Source organism: Botrytis byssoidea (assembly GCF_014898295.1).
Source record: "Botrytis byssoidea strain MUCL 94 chromosome Unknown BBYS_008, whole genome shotgun sequence".
Taxonomy (NCBI): Eukaryota; Fungi; Ascomycota; class Leotiomycetes; order Helotiales; family Sclerotiniaceae; genus Botrytis; species Botrytis byssoidea.
Window position 1 is genome coordinate 436,331 of NW_024065849.1, and position 18,785 is coordinate 455,115.

Consider the following 18,785-nt stretch of genomic DNA (forward strand, 5'->3'; position numbering starts at 1 on the left):
CTCTTTCTCCAGCTATATATTCTGATCTCACAGAGTCTTGCAAACATCAGAGTCGTCCGGAGGGAAATCCTTCTCAGCAAATGAAAGATGTGTCTTCCCTTGCCCAGGCTCAGAATGCCGTGTAGCTTCCTATCAAATCTTTCTACGTCTGCAATGCTGTTTGCATCTGTAAGAATGTCTCGGACATGCCATTGAATATTAACATTCAAAGCAGAACCCAGGATAGATGCTTGGCTCCAGACAAGAAAAGTTGATCACCTACATTTGATGTTGAGTTTATCAATAGAGGATTTCGAGTGAAAGTTGTAGATTATTTCATCTTCAAAATTGTTCCATTTGAGATGCTTCCCCAGATTGGAATCTGTTTTTGAGTTCTTCCAAAGATCAATACTTTAGCTATCCTAAAGCAGTATCATTTTGACGAAGTTTATTTCAGCTGTAAGGAAGAAAACTTGGACGTGCCAAACTTCTAGTTCTACATACGTGAGAAAAGTTTTACCCTGGATCATCTTTTATTGATCCTTATCAAATGGGCAATTTAACCCAAAATGAATAAAAAAAGAGTCCTTATACCATTTGGACGATGTAGACCGAGAAATTTGAGGTAAAGACTTGTATTGAACCTCATGTTTTGGGCAAATCTCAGGTGCGCGGGTCATGCGATGGGAGAGAGGTTAGGCAATTCAGGGGAGATTTTGCTTAAAACTAAGGATATCCTCACTCCCTGGAGCTTCGGGGATATTTCGACTCTTCCGAAAAGAATCATAGCATGAAACTAATTTTCAGAAGGAGGATGCTACTTCGGAGACTCAACATTCGATTTTTACAGAGAATCATCAAGACCTCAGCCCGATCTCCGATTCAGTGATATATGCAAAAAGAAGAAACAAAGTAATCATTATCCAGTTTCGATCCTTGGTTATGATTGTTTATTAGATGAATAAACCGTCCGTACGAAGCTAGAAATATTTTTAGCATTTGACCCTACTAATCATAGAGTGTCAAAGACCATAATCACATCGCGATCATGAAGAATCCCTGCAGGCGTATGAGTTATATATGCTAATTTCAACGGGTGTCTAGAAAAGATAAAACATAATGAGCCAGTATAAAAAGGAAACTGACATATGAAGGTGCCAAACATATGCTTCGTTGTCCACGAACAGGAAAGGATTGAATTCATATTACTTTTGTGAGCAATTGGGGTCAGACCTTGAACTTTGCAACATCCAACCAGGTCTGGATAATTAGTCCTGATCAAATGAATATAGCTAGCTGTACACTGGCACATAGATTAGCAACAAGTTAGGGAGCTCTCGAGCTTACATTGGTGTTTGATGCTTACCTAGGTAGATTACATGTATCTAAAGTGCTTAGCGAGTAAAATTTATGCAGTGGACGTTGTTGCAGTTGCATCATCAGCACAATTACTAATAAGCTTTCTCTAATATGTAAATACCGAGCGAGGTAATTATAGCCGATCGTAATACGATGTTGTGCTATGAACAGTACACCAACTGAGTCATGAAGCATGCGGTAAGGCAATCTGTGCACGCCATTTTCTCTGAGAACTGTAGCATTTCAATGCCACTGGCAAAGCTTAGGGGACATACCCGATTGCGATCGTTGTTGAACAGTATGATTGCTTCTGCAGTATTGCACGTTTTGATTACGAAGTAACATATACCAATGCCACTGCATCGTAGATCCACTTAATGCAAGGCTTTCGAGTATTCTTCCTAGAAGATATCTTCAACGACTTTAACTATTAAGCTATGCAATGTAGCCCGAATATACACTATTCCTACCCCGGACCAAGCAACATTCGGACCTTTCTCTGATGGCTCTCGCACATAGTAAATTTCAGATCTATTTCATCTGCAGCTTTCTACACCGGTTGAATATACTCTTGCATACCGGAACACTTCTCCTGATGATGGGCACGCGTGAACACGATGGTAATCATGGTATGATATGCAATACCTTCCCAGAATACCACTTTCCCGAACATTGCGGAATTTTAGTGCCATTCGTTGAAGCAAAACTCTTGAATGTCACTGCTTCCTTACATGTTTCCAGCAACCTTCAGAACACTGTTGGACCTGGAAATAATAGGCGTCTCCCGTCTCTTCTGGTGTTGTACCCATTGCCATGCAGCCCAAATTAAAATTCAGAACTAACAGCCCAATAAAGCTGTCACCAATGAAGATCCCAGAATTTGGGAAATAAAGAGCCGTTGCCATTGAATACTACAACGCGTTCTTGGTCTAGTGGCTCTTCTTTCACGTGATTGACCAAGCCTTTACAGCACCTACGGCGATGCTTGATTTTGAAATTAGTTAACGGCTTGTACATAGCATTTCAGGTCAAAATGAGGCACTGGATTTCAAATGCCACAGCTTCAATTCTCACAAATTTAAGCATCCTGGCCTGATAGGATCAGTTGGTAACAAACTCTTCAAGTTATTGAATGGAATTCGAAGAATAGACATTAGGGGAACGAGGCGCGATCCCTTTACAGAGATCCTTCATTGCAGATGGTTCATTCCGGATTGTTGTTTGAGCCTCAATAAGATAGATACCAGAGAAGGGCTGCACTGGATGAAGGGCGGCATGAGTGGCTTGCTGGCTAAAAACCAGTGTGATGTACCAGTCTGAAAGGAATCATCGTGCGACAGATGTTTCAGCAAGGTTGCTCGAGTCATGTAGATATCATCGTCCGCCGATAAGACTACCAGCTGGAGTGCAGCTGTGAAGGGGGGAGATATAGGAAAAGTTTGTGACTGCGCACAGCTTCTTCAGCTCGTGCTTGGATGAAAAAAGATCTCCATTTTGGGGAATAAACGCGATTGTATATGTAAGAACCAACACCAGGCTAGCGAGGCTAATTCAGCTGATGGTCCATGGAAGCAAATAATTTGTCATTTGTCAGCATTTCCGATTTAACCGTTCGTGATTAGTCATCAACAAAATTTCTCTTTCCTGTAATACGGAGGCTTGGAGGTTGCTCTTTACATGTTGTGCTCCACTCGGAAACCCTGGAGGCATGTTTCCTAGAAGGTTATCCGCATGTGGGTGGGTCTATTAAGTGCAATTTTAAGCGGTTATCGAATCTCCATCAAGCCTCTCCGATAGTGCGTGCATGAACAAAGTCCATTTCGAGATACAAGCAAAGTTGATGTCAGAATATCACGAACAATCTCGATACTGAAATCTCTACAAAGTGAAGTTATTAGACCTCAAAGAGTAGAGGCATGAATGATACCTGACATTGAGCTTGCTGGTCTGCTTCGACCATGGTGATCCTCAACGGTAAAGGAAATGGGTGTGTCAAGCCGACTGTGCAAGACATTGCAGAATTTCGAGATCTTTTTGAAGATATTCACATCGCAGATACGAGCCAAAGTTCCATACCAGATTCCACAAAAACGCGCTCTTCGAACACAATAGCCACCATCGCCGAAGGCCTAAATTCATCCACGATCCTTTCTTCAATACCAAAGCCAGCAGACTGGACCTCAGATCTACCTAACTCTGAGCATGTCCAATTCTTCAAAGATACAAATTGGGCTGCAACACATCTCGGACCATTGGAATCATGGGGTCTTGCCCTTCGACTTCACACCTTCACAACTTTTGCGGATTCAAGACCTGCTTGTTTATATTGGTATGATGGAAAGACGAAATCTCTCCACTCAAGTTTGAACAATCTGACAGCATCATGTTAGGGGACCTGAGAGAGTTGCAATTTACAATGAAAATTTCATCGAAATGTCCGGCAAAACACATCCAGCATTGATGGGCAAACCATTCGAGTTGGCTTTCCCAGAAATTTGGAAGGACATAAAGGGGGTTTTCATCCATGCAGAGACGAGCAAGCTTGCTGTGGACGTCAATGAGATATCTTTGATGGTGGAAAGAAGCGGGTTCAAAGAGGAGACATATTTTACGGGAAGCTTTAATCCAGTCCGAAGGGAGGATGGAGCGGTTGCAGGCTTTTATAATTCTGTAGGTTCGTATTTGTTTCGCAGATCTTGCAGCCTTCAATTTATTTCCGTTCTCCAAATTCATATCCAACTTTTCTCCTTCCCCATTCATGCGATAAATGGAGTAAAATATCGCATATCGAAATCAATTCTTGACTCTCTGAGGTTGAGACAATACAACTTTCCACCCTGATTGGAATAGTAGAATGTTGTACTGAAGCTCAAGATATTATTTGATTGTCGAACTTCAACTTAGATATTGAAGAGATCGTTTCGAAGTATTATTGAATTTGGTATGCGGTTTGTTTCATTAATCTTTTGGTTTCTGTTTCCAAGTCTAATTTGATTCGTTATTATCCCCTCAGATATTCTTTTGGCTAGCAATTACTGAAACGTGGATGCAGTTGAAGTTACTGCCCAAAAGCTTAACGAGAGAAGGCAGTCGATGTTGGGATCATTGGAGATTCCAAATGGATTGCAACAAGGGACACTTGCTAGCCAAGTTATGCCTCATTTAGAGTCAAATCCACTAGATATTCCCATGGCAATGTTATACCAGGTAGACGAGCAAAGTTTTTCTGGGTCTACGGTTTATTTGCGGGGTCAACTGGGCTTTCCCGAGAACCACCCACTCGCCGTGCCGGAAGCTACACTCAGCAGCTGTCTTGGTCTATTTCCATTGTTGCGTAAAACAGGCAATAAGATTTCGACTCATTCTGTTGATGAGAGATTTGAGGGAGTCGAATGGCGTGGCCACAAAGATGATTTTACCCAAGCTTACGAACCATCGACACATTTTAGTATACTTCCAATCTCGAGTGCTGATCGTATGTTTGGCTATTTGATACTTGGCGCCAACTCTTGCCGACCAATTGACGATACCTACGATCGATTCATAAATGCTATTGCCTCGAGGGTGTCATCAATTGCATCTGCTTTGGCTAGCGCTGAGGAAACAAGGCGGAGGGCTGATCGGTTGGAAAAAGAACTAGCTGAAAGTGAGAGACAAATCAGATATATGGCACAGAACGCTCCGGTTGGTATGCTGCAATTATCGACTGAAGGTAAGATCCTCTGGGCCAATGATATGTACTACCGAATCACTGGTCACCCGGGACCTGAGGAACCACAGTACAACTATTCCTTTCTCGACGTCTTGATTGAAGGAGACAGGTCTAAAACTTTACAAGCTTGGGTGCAACTTCATGATGGATCCTCTCACATTGAGACTGCATCACGGCTCAAGCGTATGTTCGTACCACCCAGTGGGGAAGCCGAGCATGCTTGTGTGCTATCATTGGCATTCCCGTATATTGTTAATGGTGAAGTAAAATCCATCATGGCTTGCTTCACGGACATCTCTGAGCTAAAATGGGCCGAAGCAGCGGAAGCAAGAAATGCCGAGGAAGCACGCGCGGCCAAACGTCAACAAGAGGAGTTCATTGATGTTGTTTCTCATGAGATGAGAAATCCTCTTTCTGCCATCTTCCAATGCGCCGACATGATATCAAATTCCTACAAAGATTTATCGCATACAAATACTCTTGAAATCTTGAAAAGCAATGTCGAGGCCGCTCATACGATAGCTATGTGTGCCAGTCATCAAAAGCGTATCGTTGACGATGTCTTGACACTCTCGAAGCTCAAGTATATGATGCTGTCAATTTCGCCGCATTCTGCTAATCCAGCAAGGATTCTGGAACAGGTCGTCAGAATGTTTGAAGCGGATTCAACGTCCCACGATATCTCAATCAAAACAATAGCTCAACCTTCCTTCGGCGCCAATAAAATTGACTTGGTCATGTTTGACTCTTCGCGTGTGAACCAAATTTTGATTAACTTACTAACAAACGCGATTAAGTTTACGAGGGGTGAACCAAAGAGAAAGATCACAGTCACCTACGGTGCTACTCTTGTTGATCCAGAGAAGAACTTCAGTAAGGAGCTCTACTGGGTACCATGCGGGGATAAGATTGAAGATTTGACGCTCAATCCTGAGTGGGGCTCTGGTGAACCTGTGTTTTTAACATGCGCAGTCACAGATACAGGAGTTGGCATGCGTGCTGATGAGATCCCTCGCCTGTTCACTCGCTTCGAGCAGGCCAATTCGAGAACCTCTATAAAATATGGTGGATCCGGTTTAGGATTGTTCATTTCTCAGAAGCTTGCCGAAAAACAAGGAGGTAGAATTGGTCTATCTTCCAAGTTAGGCCAGGGGAGTACATTTGGGTTTTACGTCAAGGTACGACGTAGTGTTAAACCACGAAGAGATATCCGTCCAAAATTGATACCAGTACCATTCGATGGATCTTACTATGACGGATCGAAGCCTATGCACGTTTTGTTGGTCGAAGACAATTTGGTCAATCAGAGGATATTAGAGAAGCAGTTAAAAAAAGCCGGGTGCATAGTCTACGTTGCCAACAATGGGCTAGAGGCTTTGGAAATATTGAGACAATGTTCCTGCTGGCATGAGCCGGTGAAAGACGCGAAGAAATTAGATATCATATTGATGGACTGGGAGATGCCTGTCATGGATGGTATCACTTGCAGTCGGGAGATCCGAGCATTGCAGCAATCTGGAAAGATCGTGAGGCATCTTGAGATCATCGCAATTACTGCTAATGCCCGTGAGGAGCAAGTTCAAGTGGCATTACACAACGGTATTGTAAGTCTCCGAAAAATTAGTTTGAAGCGATTCATCATGCTAACAGGTGTTGCTGTAGAATTTTGTAATGTCCAAACCTTTCATAGTCTCGAACTTGCTGTTAAAGATGAGAGAAAGGCTTAGCGGGATCGAGAATGGAACGAGTTTTCAGTGAATGAATACGATTCTGTCCATGATGGCAGTAGGAGTGCCTATGAAGAGGCGATTGATATCATCCCGTCTTGTTTTCTGAATGGCTTTGCGTTATTCGCCAATCGCCCAAGCCCTTCTGAATAGAAAACGGAAGTCGCGGATATCCAGGGCAATGACTGTGAGCATATACGCCCAGCTCCCCTGTTGATGAAGAATGGTGGGAATGATACCAGTATGTTGGAGAGAACGGGAGCAACCACGGATATGAAAGAATTTAATGCCAAACCAAGATTACATGTATTAATGTTTTCCTCATCAAGTGAAACTTATGGGCATTTGTTTGGATCAAATACCCCATGAAACCACCCCCAAAATTGTTAGAAGTCTGTCAGGAGCACAGGTAGTGATAGGAAAACAGCTAGACTTACTTGAAAGAACAAAAAAGGGCCATTTAGGTCGGTTCATTCTAGGGTGTTTTTGTTATCCATTGGATAGTATTAGCAAACGATAGAATAAATAAAGTTACATCAAAGTTCGAACAAAGCCTATACAATTTTAACTTTACACCGGATCAAGACCAGTCCTCCCCCCTTTCCTGAAAGATAACAGGATGTATGGAAAGTATCATCAAATGTGACCCGGTAAATACATTGTCCGCAGCGTTTCGGTATGGAACCTTTACCATTCAAGGATTCAGCATGTCAATCATTTTACTTTACGCGCCAATGACAAATTCTAGGACAGTCATTGAAGACATTGCGATCGCAAGCTGGATTATACAAATGAATCTAAATTGATTCCTAGCATTTAGAGGCGTACTGTCAGATTTTCCACATGTGCATTATCGAAAAGATTACTTACCAAGTCCACGTTCGAAATCTCGTTTTAAATCATAGTCCCAGGTATTGTGGAATCATCCTAACAACATTGAGGGATCTCCCCAGTGTTCGGTTCTTTTGAAATACTAGGTATCAGCCTGTAAAGAATGTCAGTTAATCGTCGGTTACAACAAGATGAATTCAACACAATAATACATTAAATTAGACACCATATTCCACGTGTTCTGGCGATTTTTTCAAACACGTCCTCTCACCTATCCTTTTTAGATTGCGCTTGGTTGTTTGATCTTATATAAATTCCCAGTCACATTGCACTGATTACTCTTTACTGATTGCTCACTAGGCTATATGATTGATAGACCAGCGTTGCAGAACTGATTTTATCTTTGTTCTCTAGAACAGTTACTTTCCTTTTCGTCAACTTTTGCTCATCATGACGGTGGCATCCGAGAAAGATGTGTCAACAATTACAGAAGTAGAGAAGCTCAATAGTGAGGGAAATGTTCTCTATAAATCAGGAAAACTTCTTGAAGGTATACTTTGAGCTCTTTCCTGATATTTTGATGACAAAGTAATTGACATCATTCACTCACAGCTGTGACGAAGTATCAGGAAGCCATGGCAGCTGACAAAACTTCTGGGCCCTGCACTCTGAAACCTTTTCGCAATATGACTGCTGTTTAATTTGAGCTCGGCAGGCATACTCAATGCCGCGAGAAGACGAAGCAAGTGGTCGAACTAATTCAGGAAACAATGCCAGAGGATAAAGCTGTCCTTGCGAAGCTTGCGCAGCGAATAGAGAGATCTATTGAACATATTCCCAAATCTTCAGATCAACAGAATTTTGACAGACGTCTGAAAATCAGTGTGTCTTTACCACGCTGCCGTGCTTCTCTATGAGTCCTCGGAAAGTTCCACTTGTACATACCTGAGACTGACAGTTGTCCAGGGTTACAACGACAGAATACTCTACGGTCGGGCACGATGTTCCCGAAAGCCTCTCCCACGGGTTCATGCAGAAACTCCGTCGAGATGGTAAAGACAGGACACTTTCAGTCTTTTTCGGTGGCATCGGGGATGCTCGCAATTTGTATGCGGCGATGATCGATCTCTATGCGTCAGAGAAGAAGGGAATCGCTCCTCTCAGGAAATACCATCTCGTCGCAAATGATATCAATAAGTGTGCTCTTACCAGAAACCTCATCATATAGAAGTTACTAGACGTTCTCTCAACATTATCGCATGACTCAGATGAGGGAATGATGGCTTTAGCCACTATTTTTTTCATCTATGAAGTGAATATAATGCCCAACTACATACACGAGTATCTAAGCGCAATCATGGAAAAGATTCTTGTAATTTTACAAGAGGTATGTGAACCTTCTATATGCCGATCAGCTAGGATATTCTTTTTCTTTGCTCCATCGCGACGATTGAGAATTCTGTTTCTTTTCATTTTTATAGAACTATGATCGTCTCCACAGCCAACAGGATGAAAGATACATAATTCTCTAGAGTTTCCGCCTTTGTTTGAAGCATATTTGATTAGGTAGATTTCACTAATACTATGGCTCTAGGGCAATTCCCCACTTGAATGGGTCCCGCTTCATGCATCCGATATGGCTAAGTATATTGGCGTCCTGAATCATTGGCTCAACAAGAATGATGATGGCTCCTACAGCTTTACAAGCTCAGAAGCTATGCGGGATATTCATAAGGAATTGTCGGATCGCCCTCATTTCCTTGACGAGCATTTCAAAAAGGAAAAGCAAATCTATGTTAAATACGGAGTTTTACGACCACCAGAAAAGATTCTTATGTCTCGTGAGCCGAGATTATCAGGGCTTATCAAAACTCCATCCAAGTCAACTGAGCTACGTAAATATATCGAGAAAAACTGGAAGTTCACCCCAACCATGATGGACTCCGATTGGTATGATGATATGCAAAGAAGGAACCGGTCCGAAGAGTTTGATTGGGGCAATGACCCTTTCGAGGCTGTCCTCCAGTTCGAGGCTTTTCACAAGAGGAGAAAACCTTCAAGCCTATTCGATCATGTGGCTCCGTTCTTCCAAGACGCAGCAGATGCACTCAAGAAGTTGAAGGGAAGATTCCATGTTGAAGTTCTCTGCGGGGACATTATCGACATATCCGAATGGTTCCGATTTGGCACTTCGCCCACCAGATTTCCACGATCAAAGGAGTTTCCCACAGAGTTTGATGGTATTCACCTGAGTAACATTCCGTAAGTCATCTCCAGTCTTAATCTAGAGTCATTTGTCCTTTAAACCATTGGTCAAACCATCACACTTTTCTACTCATATTTCTCTTTTGCCACATCGAGATTGGAAACATCAATGGTAAAGCTGACTTGCCTTCATAGTGATTATATTGGTGGTAATTTATCTACCTTTCTATACATTGCTCCGCTTTTGAAGAAAGAGGCAACCAGTTTTGTGCGATCCAATTGTTTGCGTAATCCAGGAAACTGGAAATCAATAGAGGCATTTTTTGCACATTATCAATGCATCACAAACAAGACTATGCTAAAACAACTCACTGGTGTGGAAGTCATGCCTCGACCTTTCAAGTGGGCAATGTTTCCTTTAATTGAATACACCTTCTGCAGCCACGCTCAACCAATATCAGAAGACGACTGGTCGGCTTTGTTGCCTCGAAGCGAATTCCAAAGATGGTTCTACGCTCTTTTTTTTTAGACTTGCATTGCCTTACAACGTCAACATCTTCAATCTTAACACAGTCATCTTCTCGCCTCTCAATCTCACCATCCTCTTTCGTTTAATGGATCAACTTCACTCGCGTCATTATCCATCTCATTGGATGTCAGAAATACTTTCGAACATCATCGAAAATGAAGTTGTCAGTAGCTGTCGTCCTCCAAGAATGACGCCAACATCTGTTTCGGCATTGGAAAAGCAGCACAAGACCAGAAACCTCTGCACCGCTCCGTTCTCACACGAAATGGCAACTCTCACACAAATGTTTATGCCGCTACTCCCTTTTAGTCTGGAATCATCGGCTATCCCGGCACAGAATGATATCTATAGATATACCTTTCCATTTCCTAGCGTAATCAGTCATCAAGAGTTGCCAAACACCCTCATACTCGTATTCTGGAGTCTCAAATATTTCATGGACTTAGGCGAGATGGGTAGCCGGTCGTTCATCAATGATCTGCGTCCTTTATTGGATCCTACGTGGGGAGATGAAATGGATAGCCGGTTCAGGGGCTCAAAATCCGATACTTTTAGAGAGAAAGGATTGATTGTATGGAGTACTCTGGAGTGGGATGTTGAAGCACAAGAAGCAACTGCTTGGATGCCTTGTACGCTGGTCAATAGAATGATTAGGCAGGGAGATTGGAATTGTGGCTTGTTCAGAACTGACACATGGCAAAGATGTTGGCAAAAGCCGCTGATGATGAAGGATGTACGGAGAGACGAGGTTTGGGAAGAATGATATTACTCAAAGCTGCAGATTGATGACTTTTGGATCTTGTCAGGTCGATGTTGATGAATAATGGGGACCAAGAATAGGGCCGTGTACGCTGCTCAATACTGAAATCAATTACAGCAGTATCTGATTTTAAAGTAGAACTGTCCACAAAATGCTGTCATTTTGTGCATAGAACACATCACTCTTGAATCGATCATCAGCCAATTAAAGTCGTGACAGATACATCTCCCAACGCCTTCATTTCGATCAAGGTTGAGTAGGTATAAGTTTCTATGAACAATCATCCTCTAATACCCTTGAAAGCGTGTGTAGCATTTTTCAACGACTCTTGAAATGTAAGTGCGCTTCTGGGATCAAAGTTTTTGATCTTTCTAGCACATGGTCCAACCATTCTATAACTAAGGAGCGCTATATAATCATCAAATGCGTCTCTCTATCATCGCTATCAATTCTAAGGCTTGTATTAGACGTGGTCGAAGGGATCTTACAGCCCAAAAATCAGATTGAAAATCTCACCATCATAGCTAGACTGATCTCTCTCTGGCTGAGATCTTTTGTCATAATCATAGAGACTTCCTACTGGCTTCTCGTCGGAACTATTCTCTGGAAAGTGACGTTTGTCCACCCATGGGGTAGAAAATCGGTTCCTCTTGAAATACTTGTATGGATACGCAATTGGAGGATCAAACCTATTGTATGTTCCGCGCACAGCTTTACTAGGCTCTTCAGCCAACCTCATCTTACCACCATCAAAGTTTTCACCCATTTCCCATACTCCAGATCCAACCAGAAGAAGGCGAAGCTTAGGCAGATTATTTTGCATCTTCTGAAAATAATCGGCCCATTTTGTTTTGTAATGCCAGATAGTGGGTTCGCCTGAAATAAGCGTCAGTATCTATAATCTCGAGTCATCCTCAGATACTATCACCTCCATTATCCATGGGAGTCATCGCATAGTTCTCATCATCGAGATCGCCCAAGTGTCTTATACCTGCGAGTATTGGACAATCGTCGAGTTTCAGAACTTCCAACGTCTCTCCATGAGATAAAATCCAGTCCAATTGCCAATCGTGCGAGAAAGTGTAGTTGCCCAATTCCAACTTCTTCAATTTTGGAAAGTGCACATCCCTCCAATTACACTTTGGAAAATATCCCCACCAATGAATACAGTGAATAGTAAGCGAGGTGAGATTGTCAGCACAAGGGGCCAACCATGTAGAAGGCAGCTCTGTAAAGAAATCATGCATAGGCGGAAGAGACCATGAAGACTCAGGAGTTGCTTTTTCGTATTCGACAACGATTCTCATACGCAAGCTTGTGATCCTTTTCAAAACCGCAAGGAAGTCTTTCGATCCGGTCAAGCTCGAATCATTGACATTTTGTAGATTCTTGAGAGAAAGCGTGGTGAGTGAAGGTGTAGGATACCTTGGGTCATTCAAGGAACGAAACAATTCTTTGAGGACAGCGGTACGATATTCATGGCTGTCTTCTGCTGGGGTGAGATAGAATCCTCTTTCATCCTCCTCGCCCAAATATGTACAAAATTCTGCAAATTCGACTGCGATGGTGGTCAGGTTAGGGAACCTGTTACATTTTTCGATAATTCTTTTGATCGAGATATTGAAATGCTGTGGGGGGTGTTTCTCCGCGTAGGAATTGAGATACGAATTTGCATAGGGTTCGCGACTGGTGGTATAACGGACAGAACGAACTGCTTGCTTGAGAAGTGGTACACAGGTGATCTTCTCCAAATTAGTGAGTGGAATGGTTGAGTCTATCTCTGCAACCTGTTCAGACCCCTCGTCTTTATTATCGTCATCGTATCCTTCATTTAAGCTTTGTAGATTCACACTACAGTGTGAGAAGAGCTTTTCAGTGACTATAATTGAAAGTGGTCTCGAAACAAGACGGAGGTTCTTGAGATCAGAGGTGTTCGTTACCCCCTTGGCGATCAAGCGAAAGATTTCCGCTGGAATTTTGTCCATTTTCAATTGATGCTAGGGGCAAGATATCTGGAGCTTATCTTTTCAAACCTCAAATCAATGGTAGTACCGGTAGAGGGTAGCGAAGGCTAATGCGTACAACTCGTTCCAAGAGGTGCATTAGGTTTCGGAAAATAATCTGACTCCTATTTCTTGGAAGAAGTAATTAGAAGTCGATTTCTGGACACCAACCAAGAATCATACTCAATATTAAGACAATTCGGACTTGCAAATCAACCAAGCATCTTATTTTCTCAGTCAGGTATATTTTCCACGTCGTTGCCGACCGACAAACTTCCAGTCCAGTTTTGATACTTTTTGCAAAATTTGTTATAACCGGTGGCTTGAATGGCTTTGACTGTATCCGGCTTCGTAAATTGCGACTTCGGGGGAAGTTGATGTCGGTTATTAATTGCAAGTGAGACCAAAAACCTTCCTCTCCACCATGTGATGTTGTGAGCTTATCTCACGTGATCAAACTTCGATCGACCCGATTTAAACATGAGCTCAAGAGAACATGTCCTGAGGCTCCAAGTGAAGGTTAACTCTGGCTTTGGGAAGAGAGGCTACAGCATATCCTCGATCGGTAGCCCTTTCTTGAAGCTTTAGCCGTGTCGACACTGTCATTTTATGATTTTCTAGTGCTTTCCACCCCCTCTGGCTCAAATTGATCGTAGCACGCACGAATTCTGTGGATTTCGACCCTTGATTGCCGTGATTTGTGAAACAAATAAGGCAAGAAGCCTGGCGTCAGCACTCTTTATTCTAAAGCCCAATCTACCTTGACGTGCCCTCGTCACAAGGGGAAAAATTCCCTGGTGCTCCAACAAATCCTGGAGTTCGAGAACCTGCAGCCTGCGAGTGTCGAAATTTTGCAATTGTTTGATTCCAAATATCTAAGCTTCCAAAGCTCAGATGAAGTATGCATTTTTGTCCGGAGCCATAATCAGCTTTCCGAAAATTGCAATTGCAGTAATATTTGTCCATCGTCTGGAATCTACCACATCACTTCACAAGAAACATAGCAAATTGGTTTCTGGTAGTGGATCCTGATCAGGAAACAGTCAGTATCCTACGAAGATCTCTGTTAGCACATTAATCGAGAATTCTCAAGACTTCATGTCAATGTGACTGGCCTATGAGATCCGAGGCCGACTATTCCAGGACAGCACTTCAATATCTGAGTTCTCACATCCCCAAATTACCATAAATAATTTTTGGTCTTTACTGCTACGATATTACACCATAGTCTCGTGATCAAGACCTCCTTCCACGCTAGTCATCACTAGCTCAATCCAAAATTAGTGTTTTAGACTGTATTGGGAGGAATTTAGCATTGAACCCCGCTCTTCACCGACAAATTCACAGGCACATACAACGGGATGGACAGTAAAAGTATAAAATAGTCGAAGATAGATGTTAGTGGATTATTGGGAAACTATGATGCTGTATGGACAAAAGTTTCGTATGGCCTTGAATAAAAGGGGTAGAAGTTTCTTCAGGGCATTCAGCTCAGAGAAACTTGGTTACATATGACTTTGACCAAGTATCTTGATTTCATGAAGTATACAACTGAACAGTCTGATAATTACAGTATGTCATCTGCCCTCTGACTTTGGGGCAGAGACCATAGCACCGACTTCAATCTCTTCCATCCTCTCAATTCCCTCGAATTAAGCTCGTAGTCACCAGACCCAAGCCAAGGTTTGCATGGACAGACCTTGAGTAGAAGTGCAGGGCTCTTGAGTATTGGTACGTCAAGCGTCATCGACAGCGGAGAGGGAAAGTTTGTGTAGTCAGAATGATACAATGAGTACGAGACGTATTGACATGTTTCAAGAAATCCGATCAGACAAAACACACCCACCCTTTGGCTCCTTGACTTTTAAAGATTTACATGTAGATAGCTGCACGTACGACTTTGTCCCTTGAAGTTGATGACTCCTTATGCATCAAATCATGACATAGTGTTCTTATAGTTGGGCTGTTCAATTTTCGTGACTTTGGACGATCACTTAGTAGCTCATCCAGATGCACGGACGATTTCACGCGAATTTTGGCGACGACATGTCGCTCTCACGCACGCTCGGCTATTGCTGAAACGGTAATCATCTCACACACGATGTCCATTATTCACAATACTTTCATTTCATCAATGTTTTATTGAACTGACTCCAGTATGTCGTTCTACGGTAAATTCAATTTGAGTTTCTAGTTAAGCTTTCAGTGGATTTGGTAAGTGAAATATCAGTCTCAAGGGCTAAAATCGAATGGCATACAGCGTGATGCACCTAGTAAACGATAGTTCAGTCCATATAGAAATCGCCACTTTTCATTTTGTATACATATCTCAGTCTCTCCCCAGAGAATCAATTTGAAAATTGCATTCGAATACCGATTTCATAGTCTCGTCTTAACGCCTACCATCAATTCATCACAATCCTCCATTGAAAACTATACAATTACAATCTACAATTCTCTCAAGTAAGTTGAATCTTCGAGAAGCCGAAAATTCTTTAACATGATTTGAATATTAAGCCAGCTCTAATCTTCTAATCAGACCTAGACATTCAAGTCTTTAAACTTGCTGGATTAGAACTGAACATCCCCGGGTCAAGGTTTCTCTACATATCTACAATTATTGAACTGTTGAATTATTTTCAATTGAATGCAGACATCGATTCTCTCAAAGCTGTTGAAATAAATTGAAACATGGTCAACCAGTCTTTCTTAGATATTGGAGAAGATGTAGCTAGATTCATTTCCCGTCAGAAGAAAATGGAATTAAGGAGGAAAGCATTCCGAGAAATATTGCAGCAATGTACAGATCCAGCTGGCACTTTTGTCAATAGACATAACAAATGGTAGGAAAATGCTGTAACTATTGCTGAAAATTGGAAAGGCATGGTGAAACTCCCAGAATATCCAGTTCTTGGCGAAGCATTTTTGGATGCGCACCGAACCTCACCAGAAATGGCCAAAAAGCTCAAGGAAAGTGCCGAGGCAGAGCTCGATATTGATCAACGCCGTTATATTTCTGATGACGCATCAATGGCAGAAACGTTAGAGGGAAATCTGGCAATGAATTTCTGGAGTAACCGGCAGGACTTTCTTGATATTACGCGGAGAGCGCATCCTCGCGGAGATGCAGAAACCCAGATTCAGCTCTGGGTGTCAAATGACATTGAACGTTTCAGGGCAAATTTGCAAAGAGACATTGCCCAAAGTGGCACCGGCTCTGATCGTGAAACCATTCTGGGATTCTTCGAAGAGTGGGCAGCTTGGAATGACAATTTCTTCGGACAAAGGGATAAATTGGGGAAGGCAAAACTTCATGATGACTGTTTCTTGATTCTCTCGACCATCCAGTTTGCAATCAAAGACCGGGAACATCGCCTGAGGATGATTAAACAAGCTCAAATCCATCGCTGGTATAATGGCCTTGCGGTTGTGAATCAAGTATACCATGATGTTATTCAAGCATATCGGGCCTACGACAATCCTGAACACTATAATGCTGGCAATATAGTGTATGCTGAGCAAATCGCAAAGCACTTGACGTTACCATAAATTTCGAATAAATATTTAGGTGAATCAGATTCTGTATTATCGGTTACATATGTTCCTAAACACCTATCTAAAATTTCTTATAGGGATAAAACGGCGTCGAAGGTCAAAAATGATTTATGAATTTCCATGGCATACAGCGGGACAGTGGAGCGGAGCAGCAAGGACTCGATAAACTTGGAAGGGTCTATCGACAACACTAGAACATAGACAACGAGAATATCGTACGAGTGCATAACACGACCCAAGACTCGATAAGTTAATTCTCTTCTGGCTTCTGGGAGAGGATTGAAATATACTTTAATCATCCTTCTATACACGGGTTCTGAGAAGAAAAACAAACGATGATATCGCTCGGGAAGCTTATACGGGGTGGTACAGTTTTATTCATTATTCAGATCATGCAGTTGTCTACTTTGAATATTAGATAATAAATAGCACTTACTTACCTGTTGTCACTCATTCATGTATGTGTTGTGTTGAAGAATCTTCAAGCCCTGTCATGCGACGAGCTCTTACTATTTTTTATCATATTTCCAAAGCTTGGTAGCATAAATACTCTTACAATTTGGTTCTCATGTACAATATCACCGAACCACGGTATATGAATAGTCTTTAAAATACTTTTATGATATTCAGGTGTTCCTAACAATACCATGATTATTGATACTCTAACAGATCTCGCCCTGAGCTAGAATTTGTAGTAATCTAATTTTACAATTCTTCCCTCGCAAAGCGAAGTTTTTCTAGTAACAGAGTTAGGGCACCAGGCCACCACAACTGGTCTTGCTGACGTCCCATCCCACCTCATGTAATAGATTTAGCCGGCTGGCTTTCAGCTTCTGTCACTTCCGTTTCCTACTGAAGTGGTACAATTTCCTCGTCCGAATCAAGGATTCTCGAGTCTGTTAACTCAAATGCCGCAGCGTGCCATGCTGCCTCCGCGTCGCTCCGTTCTTTCTGGGCCTTTTGCAACATCTCTTCAGCCTCGAGGAACCACTTCTCTGCCTCTTGCAATGCCTCCTCAAGCAATTCATCTTCTGCTTTTGACATCCTCTCCATTTCCTCCCATTTTCCCCTCATGTTGCGGGCAGCTAACTCTATCGCTTCCAATTCTCCAATGCTAATTGCTATTGGTTGACGTCCCACCCGTACATTGAGCTTTTTCTTAAAATCCTCCAAGACATCCATATCTTCCTGGAGCTCTGCTCCAAGTTTCTCTTCCGATATGAGGCTTTCAGATATTTGCTTGGATGAACGAATCATTGAGTCCCTAAAGTTTGGCAGGCTTTGGAGAGAATAATTCACTTCCTGTTGGACTTGCTCGAGTACCGACCTAAAATACATCTCTTCTAAGGTGAGCTGCATGATGAGATGATCGAAATATGACGAGACGATGAATTAGGTCGATTTGAGTGGATGTGGATTAGAGGCTCGAAAGTTGAATGTTTTATTGTGCGACGAAGGGTGACAGTGGTATTTGCTGATGCTGGAAGAATGAAAATGGGAAAGAGATAGTACTGGACAACTATGTCTATACGATTACGATAACGATTCTGAGAATATAGTAAACAAAGGAATGCTACTTTTTCAACAGAAATGTCTTTGAAAGGGTACAAGCAAGTGGTAAGAGCGGTTTGCGGGCCGCCAAATTAGCAATCTCTTAGGTTCAAGAATACCTTCCTAGTCCTGCCAGTCGTTCCTCCTTCCTCTCCCGTAGGAAGCAAGAAGTGGTTTTTGTTAGAAGATTGGGTAGATGCAGGTGATTGAATCATAATTCAATAGTACAGATCATCTAGGTCTGACTCCAGAATAGAGATCGAGAGATGGATTGCGACTTTGATTATCAAGAATTAATGGCGAGACGGACTTTCGACAAGAAATTATTCCCCAGACCGTCACATACATAACTAAGGGAATATATTCCAAATATGTCATACCACCAATGTTATCGAAGAAAGGAAGGATCTCTTACTTTTCCACCTTTTCTCTATGGTCAATAATCATTAATACTCGACAGGAATCGAGACCTCGTTCGATTTTTGTCAACAGTTGACATCGGTCTCTTGGTTCCATTATTTGTTGTAATGGTCGCTCAATTTCATGCTGTCTTAGAAATATGAGAGGTTTTCAT

At 42.2% G+C, this 18,785-nt stretch overlaps 5 protein-coding genes across 5 annotated transcripts; 3 read left to right on the plus strand and 2 right to left on the minus strand.

Annotated features, from left to right (window-relative positions):
- Positions 1–3,296: 3,296 nt before the first annotated feature.
- EAE97_004750 (uncharacterized protein) lies at positions 3,297–6,808 on the plus strand (the record flags this gene model as incomplete). Its single annotated transcript, XM_038875262.1, has 4 exons — positions 3,297–3,667; positions 3,729–4,012; positions 4,391–6,654; positions 6,713–6,808. The coding sequence occupies 4 exons, from the start codon at positions 3,297–3,299 to the stop codon at positions 6,806–6,808; spliced, it is 3,015 nt and encodes a 1,004-aa protein (XP_038733619.1).
- A 2,157-nt stretch (positions 6,809–8,965) lies between these two features.
- EAE97_004751 (uncharacterized protein) lies at positions 8,966–11,105 on the plus strand (the record flags this gene model as incomplete). The annotated part of the gene is made up of 4 exons (XM_038875263.1): positions 8,966–8,995; positions 9,203–9,870; positions 10,009–10,293; positions 10,343–11,105. The coding sequence occupies 4 exons, from the start codon at positions 8,966–8,968 to the stop codon at positions 11,103–11,105; spliced, it is 1,746 nt and encodes a 581-aa protein (XP_038733620.1).
- Positions 11,106–11,521: 416 nt separating this feature from the next.
- Positions 11,522–13,087, minus strand: EAE97_004752 (uncharacterized protein; the record flags this gene model as incomplete). The annotated part of the gene is made up of 3 exons (XM_038875264.1): positions 11,522–11,553; positions 11,619–11,978; positions 12,031–13,087. The coding sequence occupies 3 exons, from the start codon at positions 13,085–13,087 to the stop codon at positions 11,522–11,524; spliced, it is 1,449 nt and encodes a 482-aa protein (XP_038733621.1).
- A 2,709-nt stretch (positions 13,088–15,796) lies between these two features.
- On the plus strand, positions 15,797–16,654 carry EAE97_004753 (uncharacterized protein; the record flags this gene model as incomplete). Its single annotated transcript, XM_038875265.1, has 2 exons — positions 15,797–15,928; positions 15,953–16,654. 2 exons carry the CDS (start codon positions 15,797–15,799, stop codon positions 16,652–16,654), a joined length of 834 nt encoding a protein of 277 aa, XP_038733622.1.
- An 855-nt stretch (positions 16,655–17,509) lies between these two features.
- EAE97_004754 (uncharacterized protein) lies at positions 17,510–18,019 on the minus strand (the record flags this gene model as incomplete). Its single annotated transcript, XM_038875266.1, has 1 exon — positions 17,510–18,019. The coding sequence occupies one exon, from the start codon at positions 18,017–18,019 to the stop codon at positions 17,510–17,512; it is 510 nt and encodes a 169-aa protein (XP_038733623.1).
- Positions 18,020–18,785: the final 766 nt, after the last annotated feature.